At 42.7% G+C, this 25643-nt stretch overlaps 1 protein-coding gene across 1 annotated transcript in view; it reads right to left on the reverse strand.

Moving 5' to 3' along the window:
- Positions 1 to 25643, reverse strand: part of vps53 (VPS53 subunit of GARP complex) — a 103791-nt gene that overhangs the window by 72322 nt on the left and 5826 nt on the right. The window contains exons 4-11 of the mRNA XM_007900733.2: positions 23407 to 23473; positions 9931 to 10017; positions 8751 to 8866; positions 6864 to 6983; positions 3920 to 3998; positions 2859 to 3002; positions 1705 to 1847; positions 490 to 631 (exon numbers count right to left, since the gene is read on the reverse strand). Of these exons, the coding sequence (XP_007898924.1) occupies positions 490 to 631; positions 1705 to 1847; positions 2859 to 3002; positions 3920 to 3998; positions 6864 to 6983; positions 8751 to 8866; positions 9931 to 10017; positions 23407 to 23473 (898 nt within the window). The remainder of the gene's footprint in view (positions 1 to 489; positions 632 to 1704; positions 1848 to 2858; positions 3003 to 3919; positions 3999 to 6863; positions 6984 to 8750; positions 8867 to 9930; positions 10018 to 23406; positions 23474 to 25643) is intronic.

Consider the following 25643-nt stretch of genomic DNA (forward strand, 5'->3'; position numbering starts at 1 on the left):
GGAGGGGGATTTGGGAGAGAGAATGGGATGGAGCTTCAGAGAACAAGCGCAGAATGGCTGAAAGCTCGCCCATCGATGGGGCAGATTGGGAAAGGGAATAAGAAGCAGGGCGGTGTTCAATGGAGCGTCTGGGGCAGTAAAGTAGCTGGTGGTGGAGAGGCCATGGAAAGATTTGAATGGGAGACGATTTTCCCCTCCATAACCAGGGGCACCTAGGCCAATTTTAGTACATGATTTTTCTGCCACTCTGGATCAGATCAACTAACTCAGCACAGAGCAGGGATGAAAGCTGGAACCTCGCCTGTGCGTATCCACACACAGCGACAGCGGTTAATGCATACTGATCAGGAGTGGGAAATCTGTGCCAGGATGTTGAGGTTACATTTAGTTTGTCCAATTGCCTGGTCTGTATAATTTGGCACAGCTGCTCACTGGATGAAGTTACTGAGCCATCAAGGACTCCCTGGACCCTCTCTGCCAGCTCCTTACCACTATGCCATCAGTCAGGGTGCCTCCTGAGAACCTCTTCGCTAACAGCCCTTCGAAATTTGTCGTCCTCTGAATAGCAAACAGCAACAGCTTCACTTCAATCTCTTTGGCTCTTGTTCGCATGATTTTCGCCAGCTCGTTCCTGAAACAGAGAAGAAGAACTGCAGGCTTAAGGCTCATTGCCCTAATTTCCACGTCCCCACTTTCAAGAGAGTAAAGGAAGGGTCTTGAGAGAGAAAGGGGCTTCGCAAGATAAAGGAAAGTGCAGAGAAAGCCAACAGCTCTAGTGAGGGTCTCCCAATCAGAGAGCCTGACCTGGAGTCCCTGCCTCACTTTCTTGCATTTGATACATCACCTTATTACATCGTCAAGTCGTCTCAAAGCGCTTCACAGAATTTTAGTATGAAATTCTGCTGCTTATCAGCCAGGCTCCTGAAGAGAACAATTTGTTACGGCCATTTAGTGCAAGGTGGAAAAACAGAAGATTCACAGTGTTTCTAATGTACAACAACAACTTGCATTTATATAGCGCCCTTCATGCCAGACGGTGCCTCAGAGCGCTTTAAAATGTCTCGGTCAAATATTCCACCAGGTTCAACATCTGACGTGTACTGACTTAGCAATATTAACCGGGCAACATTATGGGTTATTACAGTCGGCCTTGGATTACAGAGAAGAAAAAAAAAGTTACAATCAGGGTCCTGATCACTATCATGATCTCTCTCTGTCCATCCAAGAAAGTTCACGTGTTCAAACACTGGTTTGAGAGCAGCTTTTGGGCTCAATCGTGACGCTAATCCACACTTTAATGCCAGTCCTCACTATCCAGGCTTACAGGTGATGAACGGGTACTAGGGCAAGGTACCAGAGTGCCCACAGCAAAATCCAGTGCCTTCAGGAGGGGACAGGAAACTGGAGGTGGGGAGGGCCAAAGGAAAGAAGAAATGAGCATTTAATGAAGCCTTTTCTAATAATAGTCCTTCCGTTTGATGTAGGGTCTTATCGCGACGAGACATCTCAAAACACTTCACTGACTATACCTTGAAGTGCAGTGACTGTATATCTTGTGGGCGAAACGCGGCAGCCAAGGACAGCTATAAAGGTCTGAAATGTTCTGCCACAAAGCTTGTTTTAAAGGGAAAAGGAAATAATGCAGATTTGACAAGAGGTTAAAGGAAAAACAGAAACGGAAAACGCCACGTTATTTGTCTCTACCTGGTGATGTGACAAAACTCCACAGTGATTCGTTCACTCATGCACCAGTCCACTGGGAACATTCGACCGTACTTCTCTTCATAATCTACCAGCTGCCTCTTTATCCAAGCGTACCTCCGATCGATCTTATCCAGCCAGGCCACCTTACCAAATCAGGGAAATGGAAGAGAGTAAGAACACCACACACACTCTCTTTCCTGAACTCTTTAAAACAAGCTTTGCAGCAGAACATTTCAGACCTTTATAGCTGTCCTTGGCTGCCACGTTTCACCCACAAAATATACAGTCACTGCACTTCACGGTATATTCAGTGAAGTATACTCTGTACCAAGAGCAAATATCAAAACTATTTCCTAATTAGCACCTTAAAGTATTTAGACACCTGAATAAATTCTCCTCTCATTTTTTTGGAACTTCTACTTAGAAAGGTCTCTTCTTAGAAACCTGTCAGAACAATAATAGGTGCAAATGAATGGTACGAGGAGTGACTTACAAATGGGAGGAATAAGCAGACCATGATATATAATAATCCTTGCATTTCACTCAGCACCTTATCACATCGTCAAAACGTCGCCAAGATTTTAGTATACAGGATTTTACTATAAAGTGTGGGGACTGTGTATTTTGTAGACAAAAGTGGCAGCCAATTTGCACACCATAATGTCCCCCAAACAGGCATGGAGTGAGTGACCAATTTTAATGTTGGGGGGAATCATTGGCTAGGACACCGGGAGAGAGAAACTCGCTTCTCTTTGCATCTGACAATGTGTCAAATAATTGATGCGAATACATTGATTTACATTATTTTACAGTGAAACAAGGATAGCTTCACGCTGCAGGACAAACCCTTTCCTGCTGCTAAGCTAACAAGGGTATGAAAGGTCCTCTCTGAATTGCTATGGTCATTACAACTTGACACCATAATAGCCTGGTTACCATTGTAGTCCCAGAACAACAATTAAGAGCATTACTGAGTTTCCAAAGGCAGAAATTGCTCAAGTGCACATTTGAATTCAGCTCGCAAGTCACAAATTGTGCTCGTGTGAGATACCACAGCTTTCGTACAAGTGTCAATTACAGACATAAATATTGCCCTCGTGGGGCTTGTTACAATCATCGAAAGTCGAAGAGTTTATTCGGGTTTTTAAACTTACGTCTTGGTTTTCTTGAAAGAGGACAAGGTACTCGGAAAGATGCTGCTTTGTAAACTTCTTGATGATTTCCTGTTTGATTCTGGGATCGAGAACATTGGCAACGAGGCAAGCATCACGCAGGACGTTACTGGGACCCGCTGTTCTCTGGGAAGATGAAACCGGGATGTAACATACCGTGGATTCAAATGCAATACAATATGCATTTATATAACGGCTTTCACGGAAGGAAGCGTTTGGATCGGTTGGGTTGCAGAGATTGAAACCCGCAGCTGCCCACGTGGTGACTTTACAATCTCGACCACTTGCGCTTACACAGAGGTCTTTACACAGGATGAAGAATTTGAATAATTTTATAATTGCAAATGGATACGACTCAGCGGGAGTCGAAGGAGCGAGTGTTTATCGGATGTTGAATGACAGTACGATGAGCCAGATTGTTTCTTTTTATTAAAAAAGTTTGGGTGGCAGAGAGAAGGCAACGAGGGGAAGGGATCTGGGGGAGTGCTAGAGGAGGGAATAAAGATGTTGAAAGCTCAGCCATCGATAGTGGGATAGAAGGAATTAAGAATGAGCAGCAGACTAAAGTCAATGGTCTGCACCATTGTGAAGGGATTTTAAAGACGATGGGCTCGCAGAGCCTGGTGCAAGAAACAATATGGGCTGCGGAGTTCCTGGTGAGTTGGAGCGAGGACGGCTAGCTCTTCCCACACGAGAGAGAAAGAACAAGCACGTGGAAGGAAAGGGTTGGCCTTGGACACAGAGTCCGGATCCACTGCCCTCTTGACACACAAACAAAGAGAGAAACTGCATGATAACGTCAACCAAGGAGAAAACAAAAATACGAGTAAACTACAGGGGTGCGAGGAAAGGGCAGGTAAACAGGACTGAAAGGATTACTCTTTAAAGAGCCAGCACGGACACCATAGGCCAAATGGCCAAACCCTATGCGAGGGACGCTATATAAATGCAAGGTGGCGTTGTTATTGTTCCACATAGAGTCGCTTATTCAACAAAACAAAAGGATGTGTCTAAGTGACTGACGTGTAGGAGGACAATCTCACCTTTGTTCCCTGGGATGGGAATGCCTCTTCAAAATCTGCCAGGATCTGCTGCCCCAGCTCAGTCTGAGAAGCTCGTACCCTGAGAAAACAAAACCAGGATTTTTTTGGTGGGGGGGGCTCGGGACGTTTTATAGCGCAGCTGTGAAAACTGACGGAAAATAAGAAAAATAAGCACTGCGTTCTCTCTCTCTCTCAATCTGTACAATGGCGGTAAATCTAGGCGTGTAACGCAGTAGCACCAAATAAAGCTTAGTTTGTATGTACTGCAAAGTGATGTTCCAACACATTTTGTTCTTGTTGATAGCCTCTGATCCATCAGATTTGCAACAGCGGAATATAAAGTTCATTCCACTGTTGTAGCCAACTTTACCCATTAATAAACCATATTTCATAAAAGGCTGGCATTTTTCTCTCCCCGGTCGTAAAGAAGGGGACACTATGTGAAACTACATGAACCGTGGAATGTGAGCAGGCAGCCCATCCAGAACTGAAAAATGCTCCAGCTCCACAGATGAGAAATGGGTTTAGATTTCAACCCCAACCTCACATTCCTAACACCCATTCTGTGACCTGCTTTGAAACTCGCGAGTAAAAGCAATCCTGAGATAGGAGGTGTGGGGAGGGGGGGGGGGGGGGGGGGGAGAGAAATCCAAAAGGTTTGCTTTGTGCCATAGCAATTCACAGCAGCCTCTGCTGCCCCGTAATGTTCTAGGCTAGAGACTGATTTTGCCGAACTTCAATTATGCAATAGTTTTGCTCTGATCAGCGAGGCTAGTTGGGTTGGTTTCTTTCATTGATGCTATTCACTGATCATGCTTCGGGTCAAGTATTTGCTGCATTACTATATGTGAAACCTCATGTTAATTCTGATGGACGGTGAGACAGCCCCAAATAGTCCAAAAGTACAACTGAGCAGAGAGAGACTCCAAAGGGGCAAAGGTCAATGCTGCCAAACAACAACAACAACAAATGACATTTGTATACAAGTCACAAGCAGGAGGGCTCTTGCCCACTGAGAGGAACGTGAAACTCTCTGAACCGGTCTCATGAAGCCTTTTAGAAGCATCAGGAGGAGCACCGACAGATTATTGTGAATTAACTGCACGGAATACACAGTCTCATCAACTGGGCCAAGCGCTGGCCGTGGGCACAATCCATGTCAGTCGGACCGAGGATCAAACCTGAGTTTATACAGATTACAAGACGGTATTCCCTGGACCCATTTTCTAATCCATTATCAGGTTCAGAAATTGCTGATCCCAATCTCCACGCAAGACTACACTGGTAAGGGATATCTATTTGGCGAACGCAAACACACGCCTAAAGAGGGTTAAGCTTAATCAGGTGCTTAAACAAAGACTACAGTCAAGAAGTTCAAAGCATTCCTTAACATATCTCTAGTAAAATTAATAACTAAAGAGTGGTTTTCACACACAAGTCAAATGACATGTGCAATATACCAGCGACTGCCAAAGCAAACATTCCAGTGCTTTATCTCTCGAAGGATCCATCTCTTCACTTGTTATGGGGAATTTCTACTTAATGAGGTCCTTTGAAGTTCACCCCAACCATAATACAAGTGATTAAACCAGTTTAATTGAGACCTAAACGGAGACATGAAATGGAATTCAGTTAAAGAAGATTAAGAAAAAAGCTGACCAAGAGAGGGGAAAAAAAAACTGTGGTCTATTGCACGAAGCCCACAAGTTGTTCCGTGTTTGGTTTCCATCTACAATAATGGTCGCTTGATGTCTTAAAATAGACTTCATCGTTTTCTTACCGCAACATTAAAAGGATTGAAAATCCTTATCTATACCACAGCAAGCTTGACATTTTAAGGAGCTACTGTTATCCCAACTCGCAGATTGCAGTGTCTAAACCAGATGGGGAAAAATATCAGAACACAAACAGTCTGGAGGAAAGCCATGAACTGATACCACAAAAATAGAAAGAATTTCAGAGGACTGGCGTGCATTATCTCAGGTCCTTTTTCATGACTAAGATCTATCAAGTGTGTATGAAACATCGATTTTATCACTAAAAGGAATGAGTCTCGAATTTATAAAAGCGCTGTGGGCTTTAAGAATCTTTTTCGCTTAACTTTCCTCTCTCTTTTTAGACCGTCTCTGCGTCACGAGAGGCAATCTACTCTTAGGCATTTGCCAATGCTGCTTTGTAAGCAGCCACCAAGAGCTGTGCTGGAGCTGTCTGAGTTGACTCTCCTTTCCCCAAGGAAAGTACCTCACTCCAATCAGCACTTCCTCTGCACAAATCAGCAGAGACCAGGCAATCATTCTGCAGAGACTTGGAGGCACTAAACACAGGACGAATATTTTAAACCCACTGCAGAATATTGGGGGTTATTCAAAGTACAATCAGATGCCATTTCTGTGCCATAATGAGCCACTGCATCAAACAGAACTCTAAAGCACTCTGAGACACCGTCCGGCGTGGAGGGCGCTATATAAATCCAAGTTGTTGTTGTTATGCAATAAACAATACAATGGGGCAGCGTTATAACAAGATAGTTAGAGTTTATAAAATGCCAATCGACATTATAACAGGCGTGATCGCTAATCGGCTTCTGCATTCCCTGTGCCAGCTTCCCATGCTAACAAAAAAGCCAACTTCTGGGTCACCATCAACATCACTTACACATTGCATTGCTATTATTATTATTATTATTATTATTATTATTATTATTATCATTGCCCGTCAATGTTTTGATACATTTTAGCAATGACGTGTGAAGTGCTTTGAGAAGTTATGACCCTATCTTTTGGTGCCAAAAGTTGGCAAAGCGCCGGAAAAGACAGGGGGAGCAATACCAGTGTGTTTGCAACCAGATTAATCTGATTTCCTCAATAAACTGGATCTACTTTATCTGTAACAAGAAGAGGCCATCACTCAAGCACTCAGCGGTACACACTCTTTGGCGTTTTACCTTTCAGACAGCTGACGAATCTGTGGTATGCCCATATACTTCTGAAAGTGTTCCAGCACGTTCACCACACCCTGCATGAGGTTAGCCACTTCTCCATACTGTCTGCGGCGAGTCATAGCCCTACAAAAATGCCAGTCGTATTGAAACACACATTAAAAAGACACCCACTCACCATTCCCCGGCTATTTTTTTGCCTGAGTACAATAAATTGGAAGCAAAACCTGTTCATCCGACAGAGCACTATATTGCTGTCCATCTGTATCAAATTAGACTTCAATGATATTTTAAAGTAATTAAACGTTGAATATGATTTATAGAAGTGATGCGGGGCCCCACGCTAGAACACGCCCATACATCAACGTTATGTAAACGAAAGACAACTGTCTTGTCTTTTTTTGGCTCATCATAATTGCGCTGCATTAACAGAAATCTACGAGGAGATTAATGGGATTCTATCGTGCAGCTGCTCTCGTTACAGCCTGGTACTGTTTAAAACCAATTGCCTACAATGGGGCATATCCCACAGAAATCCATTAATGAGCATGGACTCTGTCGCTGAATCAACTCGAGAGCGGAATCATAAATATTCATTTATATCATTACACCCAGTCACGTTTTAACTGTTTGTGTTCTTTTAACAATTCTCCTGTTCTCTACGCACCATGGTGGCCTGACTTCCATGTTCTACTGACCCACACTAACAGAGAGAAGGGAGTTTCTCTCGGTGTCCTGACCAACATTCCCAAGATACAATTCACTTTATGGCTTTTTGAGGGACATTCAAAGGGCGAAACCTTGGGCAAGTTTCCTTACTCCACACAGAGCCTAATAATAATCCCTCCAAAACCAAAAACAATAATAAATTGGTCATTTTCAATCTACGACTGTTTGTGGGACATTGCTGTGCGCAATTGGCTGCCGCGTTTGCCCACAAATATACAGTCAATTCACTTTACAGTGTGTTCTGTGAAGCGCTTTGGGATGTCCTCCCAACGTGAAAAGCGCTATATCAAATGCAAGGATTATTATTATTATTATTGCTGCGCTCATATTGGCTGGCACGTCTGTCTACCAATACGCACTTGAGGGAAAATTGGTGATGCTGTTTGATATAATCCATGATATCGAATTATCCTCACATTTGATATTGCGCTTTATCACATCGTCAAGCTGTCTCAAAGAACTATCACAGGATGTACAGTCGAATGAATTGACCCGTGTATTTTGTGGACGAAAGCAGCAGCCAATTGGTACACAGCAGCGTCCCACAAACAGCCATGGAGTGGGTGACCAAATTTATTCGGAGAGGGGTGGGGGCGCGGGGGGATTTGTTGGCCAGGACACTGGGAGAAATTCTCTTCTCTATACCAAATGCAACAATGATTATTATGGTTGTTATTAATATTTGGATTTTTTTCCCCAAAACAAAATGGCTTATAACTATCTAATCGTGTCATTTGCTTTCAATGATTAAAAGACAAACCAAACTGGGAAAGGGGGCCAGTGTGGCTGGTCAGTTCAATTTTTCCATGTGAACTGGTGCTGTAGTGCAGTATACAGTTCTTAAAACATTTCTGCACCACACAATGTAACACTTGTTTGCTTCTCATCTCTGGAACTCCCTACCTCAATCCCTCCAGCTCTTTAAATTCCACCTTAAAACCCATCACTTCGACTGTGCCTAATCTTATCTTCCCCTCGCCACTTCTCCCTTGCTCTCTGTCCAACCCCTCTCTCCACTGTGAAGCATTCAGAGATTTTATTCTGTGAAGCGCTTTAGAGATATCTCAATGACGTGATAAGGCGCTATGTCAAATACAAGGATTATTATTATACAGGACATGGGCTATATCAAAGCAAGTTGCTGTTGTTCTGTTGGCTACTTACTCCAAGGAGTCTACGCCACCTGCAAGCATGTGCAAGTGATTCAGCGTGGTGATGGAGGTTGTAAGGTGCCGTTTCGCATGATCCAGCTGTTTAATATCCCGTGTGATTTCCTTGACCTGAAGAACAGAGTTTGAAAGGGTCAAACCCCACGTCTCTCAAACTGTGGACAATCTTACGTTCAGTCTTAATTCGGAAGCCAGTCTTCTACAGGCTAATTCCAAATTAATTATTTTTGAACGATTCAAAAATAATGTAATCTGAAAGTTTGAGACAAGACCATTTTACAAACAGAGTTTGGGTCCAACAATTTGAGACCGGAATTTGACCAACAAGATGGTCTTACTAGGTGGAATTTGGGTCTCAAGTGTAGACTTGGCTGTAATGCCTTCTCTGCAGTTAAACAGCAGGTCGACAAGCTCGATCGCACATGGAGAAATGGCCGTTTGACAAGGTCGCGAGAGCTTGCCAGCGTCTTCATATAAATCAGTCTTTTAAGGGGAGCGAAGGGGAGAAAACTGGAAGAAAATTTCATTGCTGTTCATTCCTAAGGATTTTTGTTTGCTTTATTTTCTGGAAGCAACTTCCAAAAATCACAAAGTATTCCTGCTGCAAACTCTGCAGGTCCAGGGTAGCGTCGAGAGCCGCGAAGCTGCGAATTGGACGATTGGATCCCATTTGCGAGATAAAATATATTGTGCCATGGACACATTCCAAGAATCACAGGCTGTTTGGAGCAGGTGCTGCAGGAGGCTTGGCAAGTCGTTTAATCGATTACCAGTGTAAACTGAGGACAAATAATTGTCATTATTAATTACAAGCTCCTCGCTAAAAGCTGCCATAATAGCACAGATCCCTTGCAGAACATCTGGATGATGCTCTGAAGTCCCTATCAATTATTTGTCACAGCTTAACAAATAATACGCATGAAATGAGGGGCAGAGGGAGGGAAACAGTCCAGGTTCCGTAAATCGATCCTAATCATTTAATACACAGGGGAACTCTCCTCTCACACCACTTTCTAGCACATGTACTCCATCAAAATCATTGGATCAAGGCTTTGTGTTGATGCAGATCATGCCGTGCCCAAGTTTATTCGTCTCCAGTGCAACAGTTCAGATGGGAAAGAAGGGAATAGCCTATTTTTGAGAACTTATACAATCCCTTTAAGCGTCAGACTCACCATCTGTTCTGATTTCTCTGCCTTGTCCTTAATATCCTTGATTTTGGCAAAGAGCTGCTGAATAGCCTTCTGAGCTTCTTCCAAAGCCTGAGTAAGAACAGTGACAAAGGATTAGGACAGAGCATCTAGACAGAGGCAGAGGTATATAGTGCCTTCCTCATCAGGCAGATATCTCAAAGAGCTTGGCATTGCTTGGCTGGGCACCCGAGCTGGGGGTAGGAGACACAGCGGGTGGGAAGGGAAAGATAGCCGAAAGAATGGTCAAAGAGGTACATCTTGAAATCAATACATTAAATCAATCAGACGATGGCTTGAAATGTTGCATAATAAAGAATACAACAGGTTTTTCGTTGAGATCACAATTTGTTTACAATAAAATTTAATTACAATGTTCTGAAGCCCGTGATTTTTACAGCACAGTCTTGACTTCCCACTCATACTGATTGCCCTGAAATATTCTCATCTGGACAGACAGGAGAAGGAATTTCTGTAATTCGTCCCTTTAACTTCTTGTAGTTTACAAGACTTATTTAAGAATCATAGTTGTGTTTGGCTGACACAAGAAAAGCATTTGTTAAGACCATTACTGGTGTGAAGGAATGCAGAAAATGGAGTGTTTGCCCATTAAAATCCTCCAGCACACAGTTCTGTGGCAGTGCTTTCTGGCACTCCAATGCTAAACAAACCTTAAATGTTAATTACAAGTGAAGTCCAAGGCCAAGTTGACACCACTCAATGAAAAAGGTGGATAATAGCAGCCCAAGAACAAATTTATGCCTCCCACTCCATTGAAGTTCTTGGCTTAGCTTAAAGCCATCTCACAGCAATAAGCAGCAAGAACAGTAACTCAACATTATAGGTAAAATTAAATTTGTCCCACCTCCCGACCTCCGTCTCTCCCCCCCCATCCCGCCTACACCTTGCAGTAATGCCCTTTGATCTAACTACAGTATATCAACGTCAATGAATGACACACATTAGTAATTTATCCAGCAACTGGTGCGCTCAATCACATTGTGCAATGGTCACATCTACTGTCAGTGGTTTAATGGCCAAGCCCTAATTCTCTCGTGAAAGTTTCAATCGCACTCTGCCTGAGTGGCTCAAGCTTTAAAGTCACCACCCCCAAACAGTACAGACTTAAACCAGGAAAGAAGTATTGGTCTTGGGTGAGAAATGAAAGCCAGGGATACCCTACCTGATATCTATCAAGTAACCCCTGTCAGAAAGTGCATGTCAAAATCAACAGAGGTCTCAACAGAGTGATGTCCTCCAGAATAAACTCATCAACATTCATTGTGTAGCCATAAAGATGAAGCATCGTTACTTAGGCCAGGTGCTTGGTGCCATAGATCCATACCCTACCCTAACAATTGGTGAAGTTACCTTGATTGCCAGGGAACCCCCAAAGTACTGCGGGTGCTCAACGCGATCTGAGAAAGTTTAACGTTGATATTTGCATTTTAAGGGGCATTGGAATTCTAAATATAATCCAATAAAAAAAATAATACCAAGAACTCCAAGGTGTGTTTGGTGCATGGTACAAGCCAGGTCAAATCCAAGCTCACTTTCGAAATATGAATTTTGCAAATGAAATCCAGCAATCGGGTGGTTAGAGTACCTGCCTGACGAGCTAAAAAAAATCTGCTGGCTCGACTGTTATTAATTAACTGCAATCATTTTCATTTGATGTTTACATTTTTGTGGTAGGGACCTAATCACTGACAGTCCTGTTTCCGATACTGTCTACAACCCAGCAAGTTGGTTGAGCCCAATCCTTCTAAAAACAACTGAAGTTGAAACTTAGATCACTGGAAAGCATGCAGTCTAAACAAGGTCCATCCACAAACCCACATTTGACTTCCACTGATTCCCAGTGTGGAAAATCTCCTCTTGCCTTTCCTGCTCCTCATTCAGTTTCATACATTAAACCTACATAAGTCCCTGTTGCCCATAATTATTCCAATCGCAAACACACTCATATCACTTGCAAATGATTCGCATTTCGTTTTACAATGTTATTTTCCAGTGAGAGGATCCTGTATTTATTATTGTTACTCATTATCTATGTAGCTCATGGGCCATAACCAATTTTAAGTGCCAGCCTCATTGGCTGAATGGATTAGGCAGTACCAAACATACTGATGAAATTAAAAACTCATTTCCTACAAAGTAAAAAGCGGATTATTGTAGGCTCTCAAGTGTACTCAACTTGCACTTTTTGAACAGTGATCAGGAATGTCAACAGCAAAAGCCAGCTGGCTGTGGAATTTAACATATTCACAAGACCTCAAACCCAGATGGCTGCCACTCAAACAATAAGGAACACTGTTGTGTCTCAAACGCTTAACCACTTCAGACATGTGGCTGTTTATTGAAGGATTCCAGAGAAAATGACAAGCTTGTGATCTGAAGCCGTATTCACTGTACTCTGATAGGCAACTACTGATTATACATGAAACGCAAAGCAAAGCCCACTGCGCTGACCGGTCAACAAGAGTTAAATTGAATGGTCGGTTGATCAAAACATTGATGCTATGAGGAATGAAGCATGATGTCTTCTGAGACCTCCAAAGGCTATGTTTGAGGCTGTGAAGGAAATCGGGCAGATCTGAAGCTCGACTGGGGAATCACCATCATCCCTAGTGGTGTGTGCCCACGGGGGCTGTGTAATGAGGTCATCTCGTCAATGTGTTCCACAAGGCCAAATTGTCGTTTGAGAAGTAAATCTACAGGAAATCACTGGGGCCTTAAAGAAGGATGTTGCTGGAGGGGGAGGAGGTTTAGGAAAGGAGTTCTTCTCTCTCCTCCCTCCCTCTTGCCCCCCCACCCCCCCATGGCATTTCATTAAAAGCCATGTAATTAGTCTCCTAGCTGTTGAGTCATGTAAGTTAACCAATTTACCGTCAATTACCTAGTTTAAGTCTCCTGCTTGAATGAACAGATGCTTTCAAAAAAAATTAAACCCTATTGATTTTCCGTACCATTTAACAGTGCCAACAGAAAAGTTTTCCCTCATGAAACTTACATCTCCTTAATGACTTGAAAAAGGCTCCTGCTCAGCAAACCCTACTGTGTGAGAACTAAACGAGCATTCCTTAGCCCCGACAGCAAGGTACTTCCCCCAAAAAAATTCCTCCCCGAAAACCTTCCCTTGCTGTCTTCCTAACAGCAGTTCATTCACATATCTGGAGGGTTCCATAACTTGAGAAATGACCCTGCAGACTTGCTGGAATCCCTTCGCAGATTTGTACGAGTAATTTTAGTCTCCACATGAATCGAAGGGAATTTGATTAATATTCCCTAATAATGCATTCTCCCAATGCAGAGCAGATGGCAGTGATTTTGATTTCCCTGCCAGTATCATTACAGGAGATATCATCATGTCAGTGCAGAAATGTTCTTTAACATTAAATAATTAGCCCGGAGGACATACTTTTGGATCCTTTCCCATTCTATTGGCTTGTGGTGGAAATGTATGTACTATTTACCAGGAGAAAACTCTAAGGCACTGGCAATCTACAGGCATCAAGGCTGCACTATCTGCATCACAGCTCTAACATCTACTCGCTTGATACACCAGCACGGTATTTTAAGATCGATTAATTGCCTCTGGAAATTCCGAGATGCACGCAGCCACATTCTGTTCCATGAAGCAGATCAACTGCCAGGCAATGCTCTTGTGTTTTGGCACTGAGTAAGCATCACATAGGAGAGCGCCTCACAGCGCTTTGCAATGACGCGGTCAGAGGCTGAGCAGGGGAGAAGCAAGGGGAGAAAGATGGGGAACACAGAGAAAATTAAAGAGGGGTAAACCTTGGGTAAACTTTCGGCCGGAATCTATACTCCGAAAATAGACGTTCAGATATGCAGCAAGTGTGTGTGTCTGTGGGAGCAGGGAACCTGCATCCTTTTCCGAACAAAAGCAAGTGTTGCGATCGTCAAATACAACTCGGTACCGCTCAGACTCATCTGGGCTCAGTGTAAAAACGTCCAGTTTTTAATGAAATCCTCGACCCATCCCAGAAACGAGTGGAAATTACCTAAACCGTGGGATCCCAAAGATACTAAGACAGCGTAGCTTTTTATCAGAAAGCTGGATCGAGGGAAACGTGGGCTTCACATGAAATGATCGGAAACCAAACTGCAGGGGATGAGATCCTCAGGCTGTACAAGAAAAACAAATCCTCACAGACCTAATCCTCTGCAATTAGAATTGAAACCAGGGCTGTTCAGCTCCATAAAAAATACTGCCCATCCCTTGGGGCTATACAGCCACCACAGGTGCAGAAAGAATGCTGACTAAGGAAAGCTGTGCAAATACTTTAAAAAGCCCACAAGCATACAGCTCGTCAGAATATAAGGTGCTTTCATTGAAAATACATGGGTTTCTGTTCAATGTTGGTTAGCAATTGCTCTTTCTCTGTATTAAAGAATTTAGGAGCAACCCATCTCGTTGCAGCTCGTAACATTTTTGCATCTACGAAAGTGACAGAGGGAAACATTTTAAAAAAAATGAACATCAGTACAAAAACTCTTTTCAATCACTTAAAAACCACCACCGTTTCTTTTTGCTGCGGAAAAACAATTGAGGTTTGAAAATTCCTCTTGCACTTAAAATTGTAACTTTTTTTAAAAAGAATGCCAAAATTGTTCACGTTTTTTTAAAGGCAAGTGGACTTCCAAAGATAGTCCTGTAGCTCAGTGGTTAGAGCACTCGCCTCGCAAGCGAGAGGACCTAGGTTTGATTCCCGGGCAGGGCGAAACGTTGGGCAAGTTTCCTTACTCCACATGCCTGTTTACCTAGCAGTAAGTAGGAACCCGGTTGTTAGTCGATCGGCAGATTGCTTTTCCAGGGGTAATAATCCCTTGAAAAAAATAAAGACGAATAAGAATTTGGTCACTCAGTCCACGTCTTTTCGTGGGATGCTGCTGTGTGCAATTGGCTGCCGTGTTTTGCCCAAAAAATATACAGTGAATTCACTTTACAATATATATTGTGAAGCGCTTTGAGACGTCTCGAAGGTGTGAGGGAATAATAATCCTCGCGCTGTATCAAATGCAAGGATTATTATTATTATTTTTTTTAAGAAAGAAAACTCGTTGCGATAGACATACTTCAAAACGCAGTCCTCGATCTTCAATTATAGCTGAGAAAAGAGAGGGCTCATTACGCCGTGTGGAAAATGACTTAAGGAGCAATGTAATACTGTACCAACGAACCAGCCTGCTCTGTGTGCGCAGGAAATGCATTCCATTGAGTGGGATTTTCCACATTCTCAAGATAAAGGAGTGAGACAGCCACAAAGCCATAACCAACATCTAAGAATGTCTGACTGCTAGATTCAGACGGACTGCAGCAGGAAAATAAAGCAGTCCTTCCTGTTTTAAGGTTGGTGTGCATTTGGGCATTGCTGAACTCAAATGCATTTGTTTTAATATATATATTATAACACACACACAGAAAAAGAAATAATGGGACACAAATGGATATTTTCTTTGATGCCCTATTAAACAACCTTCCCTGGTACGTACTTCTTGACCTACTGATTCTGAAAGCCCTGAATTTCCTGCATTCCTTCAAGCCACATACTTGCCAGTCTGCAGCTTGGAAGGCATTTCCAGCATTGAGTGGTCGGGCAGCCAAATTACAAAGAGCTCGCCATTAAAAACATCACATTTTCCAGGGAAGGAATCACACTAAATGACCAAGATTCCCTTTTGTGCGGCAACATTAAACCTCCAATTTGTGCCTCCCTTCTTCCGTTCCCCCCCACCCCCCCATTCCATTTCAACTTTTCCACCCAAGAGCTCTCTCTCTTTCACCAACCAACCAACCCCTCAAAATTTTAAATAAATAATAATAATAATTTGGTCACTCAATCCACGGCTGTTTGCGGGACGCTGCTGTGCGCAATTGGATGCCCCACAATTCGCCCACAAATATACAGTCAATTCACTTTACCGTATATTCTATGAAGCGCTTTGTGACATCTCGAAGACGTGATAAGGCACCATATCAAATGCAAAGTTTATTAATGTATAACTTCCTTCCACAAAGGGCACATTTGATCTATCTGAATCTCTCTCTCCACAGCTCAAACTCCAATGCTGCTGTTAGACACTGATCCTGAAGATTGAATACAATATCAGCTTATTCTCCTCAAATTCAAGCCATTGTACCTCAAGGCACCAGATGGACTCACCCACTGACAGCACTTTTGGTCCTCTGTCCACTAATTGTTTTACGGATCACAGAGCTTTGGCCAGTTTCTTGTCCTGAAGAGCCGCTCTCAACACAACTCGGAAAAATACACGTTTCACTTTTTTCCCCTTTGCTTCGCCTTGTCTTCCACCCCAACCCCCACCCCTCCCTCAAAAACAAACGATAAAAGCAAAAAGAGTTCACTTCGAACCGCTAGCCATCCTCTTTACAAACTGCAAGAGATTCCAGAGATATAAATCAAAATGAAATTTCAGTAACTTTGTACTACAAAAACAGACCCCTTCCCAGTTATCCTAATTTATGGATTGGAACCAGCACTGGAAAATAAAAGCCAATATGAGGATATTCGGAGGATCAGGTTCAGTAGAGACAGTACAATTTGATTTGCATTGGCCATAGCTATTGTCTTTGGAAAGAGTCAAAACCCATGGATTCATCCCTTAAAATAATGAAACAAAGATAAAAATATCTTTTAAAAAATGCAACAGATCAAACCCTTTTCGAGTTGAGATTTCGCCACATGCTGAATATGTGGCACGTGTATGTTTGGTTTTGATTAAAGCTGCGAATTGATAAGTGAGCAAGAAGATTTTATTTTCAACAGATAAGAAGTGCACACATTGTTACAGCGCCAGTCAATACAAAAACACTCCAGTGTCCGAGCAGGGCAGGAACTCATCTCTTCTGCAATGGGTCCTCACAGGATTTTATTGATGGAGTTGTGAACAATCTCTGCTCTGTATTTTTTCGATACGTTTTTATTGCTGTATGTACTTATGTACTTTAAAAGAGAAGGGCATCATTGCACCTCATGCCGCCATTCTGCCATTGACCCTTCTCTTCGACCGTGCCTTTGGTCTCCCTCCCACCTCTCCGCTTTTCCTCACCCCTCCTCCATGCTCGGGCCCCGACACCTGACTGTTCAACGCTTTGGGACGTCCTCCCGACGTGAAAGGCGCTCTATAAGTGTCATTTTGTTGTTGTCAAGTATAATAATAATAATAATCCTTACGTTTAGTACAGAGGCTTTCACGTCAAGACGACGTCTCAAAGCGCTTCATAGGACATACTGTAAAGTGGAGTGACTGTCTCTTGTGGATGAAAGTAAGCACAAATCAGGGTAAACTACCACACCCTATCACTAAACTATTATAAAGCACTAAGGAGGATAGGTAAACACTAGATTTTATGGTTGTAAGTCATTAAATGCTCATCTGCAGGCGCAGAAAGCAATATAAAAAGAGACTGAGCTCTGAGAGGTTGGATACGACCAGGCTATATTGCCTAGAACTAGGAAGGTGATCTGACAGAAGTCTTCAAGATGATACAGGGAACCGACAAGGGAACAACTCTCACTTCCAGAGGAATCCACCACTGGGGAACGTAATCTTGAAATTGGAATTAAGGCGGTTAAAAAAAATACACTGCCTCAGAAGGCCATAACAGCATAATCAACTCGGGTATTTAAGAAGAAAGATAGATACCAGGGAAGTAAAGGATGTTAGAAAACAACAACAACTTGCATTTATGTCGCGCCCCTCAGGCAGGGTAGTGTCGCAGAGCGCTCTAGGAAAGGCATAAATGGAATTAGAAAAATAAGAAGCTGCCATAAACTAATAGCAGAGCAAGCTAGAGGAAACAGTTAAGCTAATAAAATTAAGTTTACATCCATCCTTGATTTTGAGGTTTATTCAAATCCCACTTTTATTTAGCCCTTGACTGTATAAATAAAACTCCTCTAGTGCTCTTGTTCGTGTAGATGCTCACAGATTTAGACTTGTTTTATTTATGAAGCATTTGAGAAGAATTTGGCAAATTCTTACGCGAGGTCTTATTAATTAATAATAATCCTTGCACTCGATGTAGCGCTTTCATCGCATCGTCAAAAAACTCTCAAAGGGCTTCAGGGTTTGTTTTGTAAAGTATGGTGACTGTGTACTGGGAAGCAGTAATTGTGAAGCCATTTTTCTATAACTTTTTTTAACAACTTCAGAAAACTGACTTCATAGTAAGACTGAGCACAATTTTCCAAATTCCGCACGTTTTAAAATGAGACATAAATCGCGGAAATCTGGACCCAAATAGTTTTTTTTACCCCAAACACAGTATTTATAGCCTGTAGTTCTGCAACGTCACCAATGGGGGTGCTATGTAGGCAATAATGTCAAAAGCTCAGGTCCTCCAAAGTCCAAAGCTTGAAGAAACATCAATCAGTTTCAGGGAAGGATTTCCTCTCTCTCCCATGGATTTTCCTGCAAAAAATCAGCTTCTATTGTTCTCCGGCATGGCAAATCTACAGGGAATCGCCACAATGCTCTTCTGTACAGGGATTTGCGCACTTTGTCATCTCTCCATATCGATGGCAAGTCTAATTTTGCACAGATTTATTGCAGAATTTTAGCGTATGCATTGTACGCACTTCACATAGCAACTCGTGTATCCTTCCCCCACCATAAAACTGGAATAACATGGAGGTCAACAAGGACGAATTAACAGACTCAAACACCAAGAGTGTTTTACAAAAACAAGGTAAAACAAATAAAGAGAGAAGTTTTAAATGTTGCATTTCACTTCCTAATAATCACTGCGATGTGAATTTGTCCACCTGAGAGTTTCCTGAGGAACTAGCTGAACTTCACTTCACCTTTAACCTGTAATTTCCACATCTCCATTCCACAGTAATGGCATTAACAGCAAACATTCTGCATGCAAACCCATCACCATCTGGTTCTTATTCCTAACAAAAACACTATCTGCGATAGACCAAACTCAAAAAGGTGGACGTTACTCTCGGAGGTTTCCGAGTCAGTCATGCCTCAACTTCAAAGAAAATGTCATTAATAGTTTACGGTTCCAGTCTGTCAAATTTAGACCTAGTGGCTCATAACTTACTTTCCCCATTGCCTCTCTTTTTCCTTTCTCCCACTCACCCCAACCCAATATTTTGCATTATTCTCTGCCTTTATTGCCGACCAGAATTTCAGCCCACAGACCTTAAGACAGTTTACCTTTGTTGAATAATAAAGACTTTGCTATTTTTTTTAAAAAAGAGTGCAAATCACCCCAATAGTCTGAAAATGCTTCCCGAGACATTGGAATAAAAATAACCATCCCTTCACTTGATACAGGTCCATTCACATCAGAGTGCTTCACAGAGTTACCGTTCAGTGTGGTCATCAAGTATTTGTAGAAAAATTACCGTCCAGCGAAGTGACTGTTTTTGCATACAAAGGGAATCGCTGCTTTCCATATTGTAACTAAACAACTACCCCAGGAGGTACGCACCAAAGATGTGTTGAGCTCAAGTAACGGATGAATTTGGAATAATCACCAATTTAACTTTTACAACACCTCCTCAAACCTGCAGACTACATAACAACAATGGCAACAACTTAATAATAATAATCCTTGCATTTGATATAGTGCTTTTCACGTCGGGAGGACGTCCCAAAGCGCTTCACAGAACACACTGTAAAGTGAATTGACTGTATATTTGTGGGCGAACGCGGCAGCCAATTGTGCACAGCAATGTCCCACAAACAGTCGTAGATTGAAAATGACCAATTTATTATTGGTATTATTATTTATTATTTCTTAACTTGAACGTATGTAGCGTCTCAGAGCGATTACGTTACACCCAGGGAGGTGTATTATTTCGGATCTTGTTTTAATCAAAAAACAGGCACTTTAAGCCATAATAGAAAGGATCTCCGCTGATGAATAATTGGGTCAAACAACCGCAAAACAGAAAAGGGATATTAAACAAGTTCTTCTTAGAAGCAACACCAAAAATACAGCACAAAACAAACAAAAAAAGGTTGACAGAATAAATACTACAGAAGCAAGAAATGTAGCTCCGGCTTTCACTCAACAAGTGATTAAAAAAAATTGGTTGCTCAATCCATAACTGTTTGTGGGACACTGCTGTGCGCAAATGGTTGCTGTGTTTCGCCCACAAAATATACAGTCAATTCACTTTACGGTATATTCTGTGAAACGCTTTGAGACGTCTCGAAGATGTGATAAGGCGCTGTATCAAATGCAACGATTATTATTATATTATTAGTAGTTTTCAATAAAAGGATGTTACAGGTAAAAATGATTTGCTTCGTAAAAGGCTCTCCCAATAGTGAGAGTGTCTTGTGTGGGGAAAGCAAACCTGAAAACATGCTTTTTTTTTAGAAATATAAAAAAAAATTCAAATGTTATTTGCTGTTTCTTGATTACAGTTCAAATGCACGGTAAAATGCAATAAGTAAAACAGTGAAAATCAACACTCCAATTCAGATGACAATAACCACTGGGACTTTCTCCGGCGTTACGTAAATTGAAAGGAATCAGTCTGTCTGTCTGAACTATGCATTAATTCTTTATTTCGGTTTCAACACTCTCTTTAATACTTAATAACTTATCCCCGCGGGTCACTGCAAGCTGCCCAAAATTCTTAATTCTTAAATGCTTTTTGGCCCAAAACCCTGCACTCTGCCTGGAGTCCCAGGATGTTCGGCAGAGTATCGATGTTTTATTGTATTTCACTGAGTGTGTAAAAGTCATCAATCCTGTTCATAATCAGATCTTCCTTCAGTTCTTTCAGCAAGGGTGCTAATCAGCTTGGCATTGACTGCTTGATACTGGGAGCCGAACGCATATATTCTCTGTGGGAGAGGGGAATTCTTTGCAATCTCAAGTCTTGCTGGCAGTTTGAGAATGTTACACTTTTTTCCCCCCCCAGTCGGTTTCCATTCAAAGTTTAGGTCAAACGGCTCTACTTGCCATATATCCCTTATCCATTCCAGTAAACCGTATTAACAAAATAATAATCCTTGATTTGTTATTGCAACTGATTGCATCAAAATGTCTCAAAGCGCTTCACAATAACTGCAACGAAGCATAGCGATCCTGCGATTGTAGGTGAGCCAATTTTCACACAGCAATGTCCCACACACAGCCGGGATGTGAATGACCAACTTAACTGGAGGATTTTTGGCCTGCACATAAAGAACCTTATGTCTCATCTCAATCTTCTACTCGTCAATGAAAGAGTCCCATGAGGCTCCCTTCATAACGCGAGAGGGTCGAGTTCCAATACACTCCTTATTGTGTAGGGAAGCTGCTTGAAGCCTCTACAGAAAGCAATCTGTGCTCTGCTTGTCGCAGGAAACCTCTGATCGGAGCACTCGGCTTTCAAAAAGGAAGATCAATCAATGGGAGAAACGTTTCAATAATGAACCAACTGCCCCCACAGAGCGTTTCCCATTTGCCTCTCCGGAATCGTCTCTTTAGTTGTGTAAACGTCTATCACGCTTTCATAGTTTAGAATCTCCCTGACAAACCAATCGTTCCTCTGCAGTCTATAATTCAGGCATATCCAAGAATACAATAATCCCCAGATTACAAAAAAAAACATTCCCTGGCCTTTTGCCAGCGTTCTACTTCACAAACGTTTCTGAGTCCCTACAGCTTTGCAGACCACCCTCAGAAGAAAAATTAAAAGCGATTCTTTATTCACATTTTGCCGCTCAGTTTATGAGCATATGGTGGCGTGTTTCAACCCAATATATTGAATTTTTTTTTAAGTTATTAAATCTTTATTTTAGGTTTCCAGCCTTTTCCGGTTATCTTTTTTTTAAGATGTTTGTTATTTGGGCAGAATCTTAACATTCCCGCTTTGCCACCTGCAATGCTAAATTGAAGCATGTGCATCCTTGTAAATCTATTTTGGGGCATTAAAAAAAAATTAACTAGCGCAAAACACTTCCACAATGTGTTTTCAATATCTTAGACCCTCAAAGCACCCGTGGTTTGTTGAGTCCACTGCGGGATGTTAACCCACACGGCGTAGCACCTCTTGGTGGACATCTCGAGGGCAGCAACAGGAGAACCCTGGGACCTGCCTGGCTCGAGTTTCAACAGGGACAGTACGTGGCACATTATCAGTCACAGAAAGAACAAAGAGCAGTGAACAAAAACAGAGAGTACGTGTGGAAGAGAACACGTTTCTCAACTTCCTTTTTTTAAAAAAAAAAACTGTGTAGCACAGCAAAAAAATCATAACAACACCCACATGCTATTCATAAAATCCAGATGTAATGCAAAATCCTACCAAAGCTTTATTAGTTTTTTTTAGTTTCCTCCCTCCCCAAAAAACAAAACCCAGAGAAAACGTCTGCCGAGGTCATTGGCAGACCTGCGCTTTGGCCGTTCATGTACCGGAGCAACAGCGAGATAGGTGAGCTTCTGTATCCGATGCAAGAGGAACCAAGAGCAAGGAATACATCACAGTCTGTTCCTGATATCAGGAGTTCTGTGACTGTACTGTAAAGCCTTCATAACATGGTCACCTCGGAGGGAATGCAACAATGGACACTTTGTACTTGCGAACCCGACATCTGGAAGCAGTAACATGTGTGAAGAGAATCTGGTAAACTGATCTATTCTACGTTTGTTTTCCCTCAGTCCAGGTTTCCTGCACAACTTACACTCACTGCTCGGGATAGCACAAGCTATCGGGACTGGCATTGCCTATGGAAAGGTGCCCAAGACTCACGACAGTGACATCCGAGGTACAACATGCCCAGAGTTTCTGGGAGTAAAAATTGACTTTGGGAGGGAGGCAAGGGGCTGAGAGTGGTGCCCCTTGCTGGGGGGTTGCCAGTTCCTGGCAGTGTCTGCTCTGAAACTCTAGTGGAGCCACTGTCGGAATAATTTCCACTGCAGCAGCTGTCACAGCCACTTCAGTGTGAATTATTCTGTTGTGGCTCTGTGGGAAGGTATTCATTTCCTTTAAAATAAAAGTTTTTTTTCAAATAAAGAAATACAAAAGCCCAGTAATGGCGTGCGACATTGCTCATCCTGGCTGACAAACACGTTCCTATTTCATCGTCGTTGTCCTCGTATATTTGATCTGGCGCCTTATCAGATGGTCGAAACGTCACAAAGTGCTTCGCAGGATTTGACTGTGAAATTTAGTGACTGTGGATTTGTGGGTGAATGCAGCACCCAGCAACCCATTTGCGCACAGCAATGTCCCACAAACAGCTATGAAGTGACTAACCAATTGTATCGAAGGCATTGCTGGCCAGGACACTGGCAGAAACCCCATTTATATAGCGTTCTTCAAATAGGTAGTGACTTGGAGAGCTTAAATTAATCATAATGCGTTTAAATTAATTATAATGCTGTCTTTCCGTTATTTGCACATACGTCAAGCATTGTACTGAGTTTGAGGTCAAGACTGATCAATTCCATACCTGTCGTCCGTCTTGTCCTACATTGGTTTCTCCTCTCACGACCGTCCGAATATCATCATCCAATCGCCTGTTAATAAACAAAACATAAGCACAAAAACATGAAGTACGCTGCTCATGGGCACAAATAGAAACCTATTGAACCTTTTCACCTTTTCCTCCTCCCTCCCCTCTTTTAAGGCACATCTCAAAATGCATCTCTTTGACCAAGCTTTCGGTCAACTTTCCCTACAGCACCCACCCCGAGGCTGCCAAACCCAGGTCAGTTTGTGAGTCAGATAATCTCACTCCTTTGTATTTGTCCATGTTGCACACATAAAGATCAAATACACCAATACAATAATAGTTCACATCAACAACAACTTGCATTTACACAGCCCCCCTCACACAGAGTCGCATCCCAGAGTGCTTGATAGTGGCAGAGCAGGATGCCAAGCTGGGGGGAGGGGGAGGTGACTGTAGGCACGGTTGAGTAGGAAGGTCTTCAGGCACAACCTGAAGATGGAGAAAGAAGGGGCGAGGCAAAAAGATAGAGGAAGAGTCTTCCAGAGTTTCGGGGCGTAGTGGCTGAAAGCACGGGGGACATGCAGAAGGCCGGAGCCAGTCGAGCAGAGCAGCAGGTAAGTGGATTGGGGGATAAGCAGGTCGGAGAGGTAGGGAGATGCCCATGGAATGAAGGGATTTGAAAATGCACGTGAGGATCTTGAAATCGATCCGTTCGGCGATCAATTACATTAGTGTAACCCACACAGCAACTGACCAGCAGGACATGGCTTAAAGACCAAGAAAACTCTGTAACAGTAAGGTTGCAATACACAACACAAGGATAGCAAAAAAAGTAGATGGGAGTAGAGAACCAGTTTGTACCTCTTTACAGTAGTTACACAGCTGCACTGACAACAGCCTCCCTACCTCTGGGAGTGGGGGTGGGTGGGGAGGGAGAGAAAGCCAAAGGGGTAAAGGGAGAAAGGGCAAGGGAAAAAAAGACACACACTAAAAAGCTGGCAAAGAGTTAAATCACAAATGAAAAAATAACGCTCAACAGTAGGCTCCAGTGTGCAATTTTCCAAAAAAAANGTAGCAGGTCAATAAATATGAAATGTCACACCTGGGTGACAGTTCCAAGAGTTCTTTCACTGATATACGAGCTCAATTAGGAGCCTTTCACTCTCCTGAAAGCACTGTATTACCTCACCCATCCGTGCTGGGAATGACATCGAGAGATTCCCACGTACACCAACACCCCACGAATAGTCGCGGTTTTATTTGATGCCGAATGTATTAAGAGGTTCGGAAAGTCTCAAATCTGTCTTTCCGCCTCTTGTTCTATCCTCAGTTGTTTTCAACCACCACCATCACCACCACAACAGCAGCTAATTACATTTGTAAAGCGCCTTTCACATCAGGAGGACCTCAGGACTGTCAGGAGCTCGACAGTCAGGAATCCGCACCCGAGCTGGTGATTGGGATCAGGAGGGTGGAGGGCAGGGAGAGTAGGGGTAGGAGGGTGACCGAAGGCATGGTCGAAGAGGAGGGTCTTGAAGGAGGTAAGGGAGGGGGCTATGCACTCCTGCTCGATATTTAAACAATAAGAGAACAATAAGGATAGAACAAGAGGTGGAAGGACAGATCTGAGACTTTCCAAATCCTGTTCTGGTGCACAGAAAGGACTTTACATAGAATTACACTGACTGTACAGTACGAGAACAGGCCATTCAGCCCCATTAGTCCGTGCCGGTGTTTATTCTCCACATGAGCCTCCACCCCTCCTATCCTCCTCTATTCCCTTCTCTCTCACATATGCATCGAGTTTCTTCTTTAAGGCCCTAATGCTTTCTGCTTCAACCGCAGGTTCCAGCAGCGAGTTCCACATTCTCGTCGCTCTCTGTGTAAAGAAATTCCTTGTAAACTCTTTTTAGATCTGCTACTGGCTACATCTATGTCCCCTTGATGAAGAGGGAGAGAGGAGGGAGGGAGAGAGCGTTTCATTCTATCGGTCTGAATTCGAGCAGTCTGGAAGCCAGATGCCGAAGTTGAAAGTACAGTTTGCTAACCTGTTTGTACAACCCACTGCCCCCAAACAAAATTGTGGCAAACAATCTTAAAACAATTATATCGAAAGATTATAGCATGAAGAAAACATAAGCATCTTAGCAAAGATTATCATAGCACTGAAACGCAATACTGTACGCTCAAATGCATGTGTCCATGGATACAGGATATGCTGCTTGAGCAAGTCT

The sequence above is a fragment of the Callorhinchus milii genome, unplaced genomic scaffold, assembly GCF_018977255.1.
Source record: "Callorhinchus milii isolate IMCB2004 unplaced genomic scaffold, IMCB_Cmil_1.0 Scaffold10, whole genome shotgun sequence".
Classification (NCBI taxonomy): Eukaryota; Metazoa; Chordata; class Chondrichthyes; order Chimaeriformes; family Callorhinchidae; genus Callorhinchus; species Callorhinchus milii.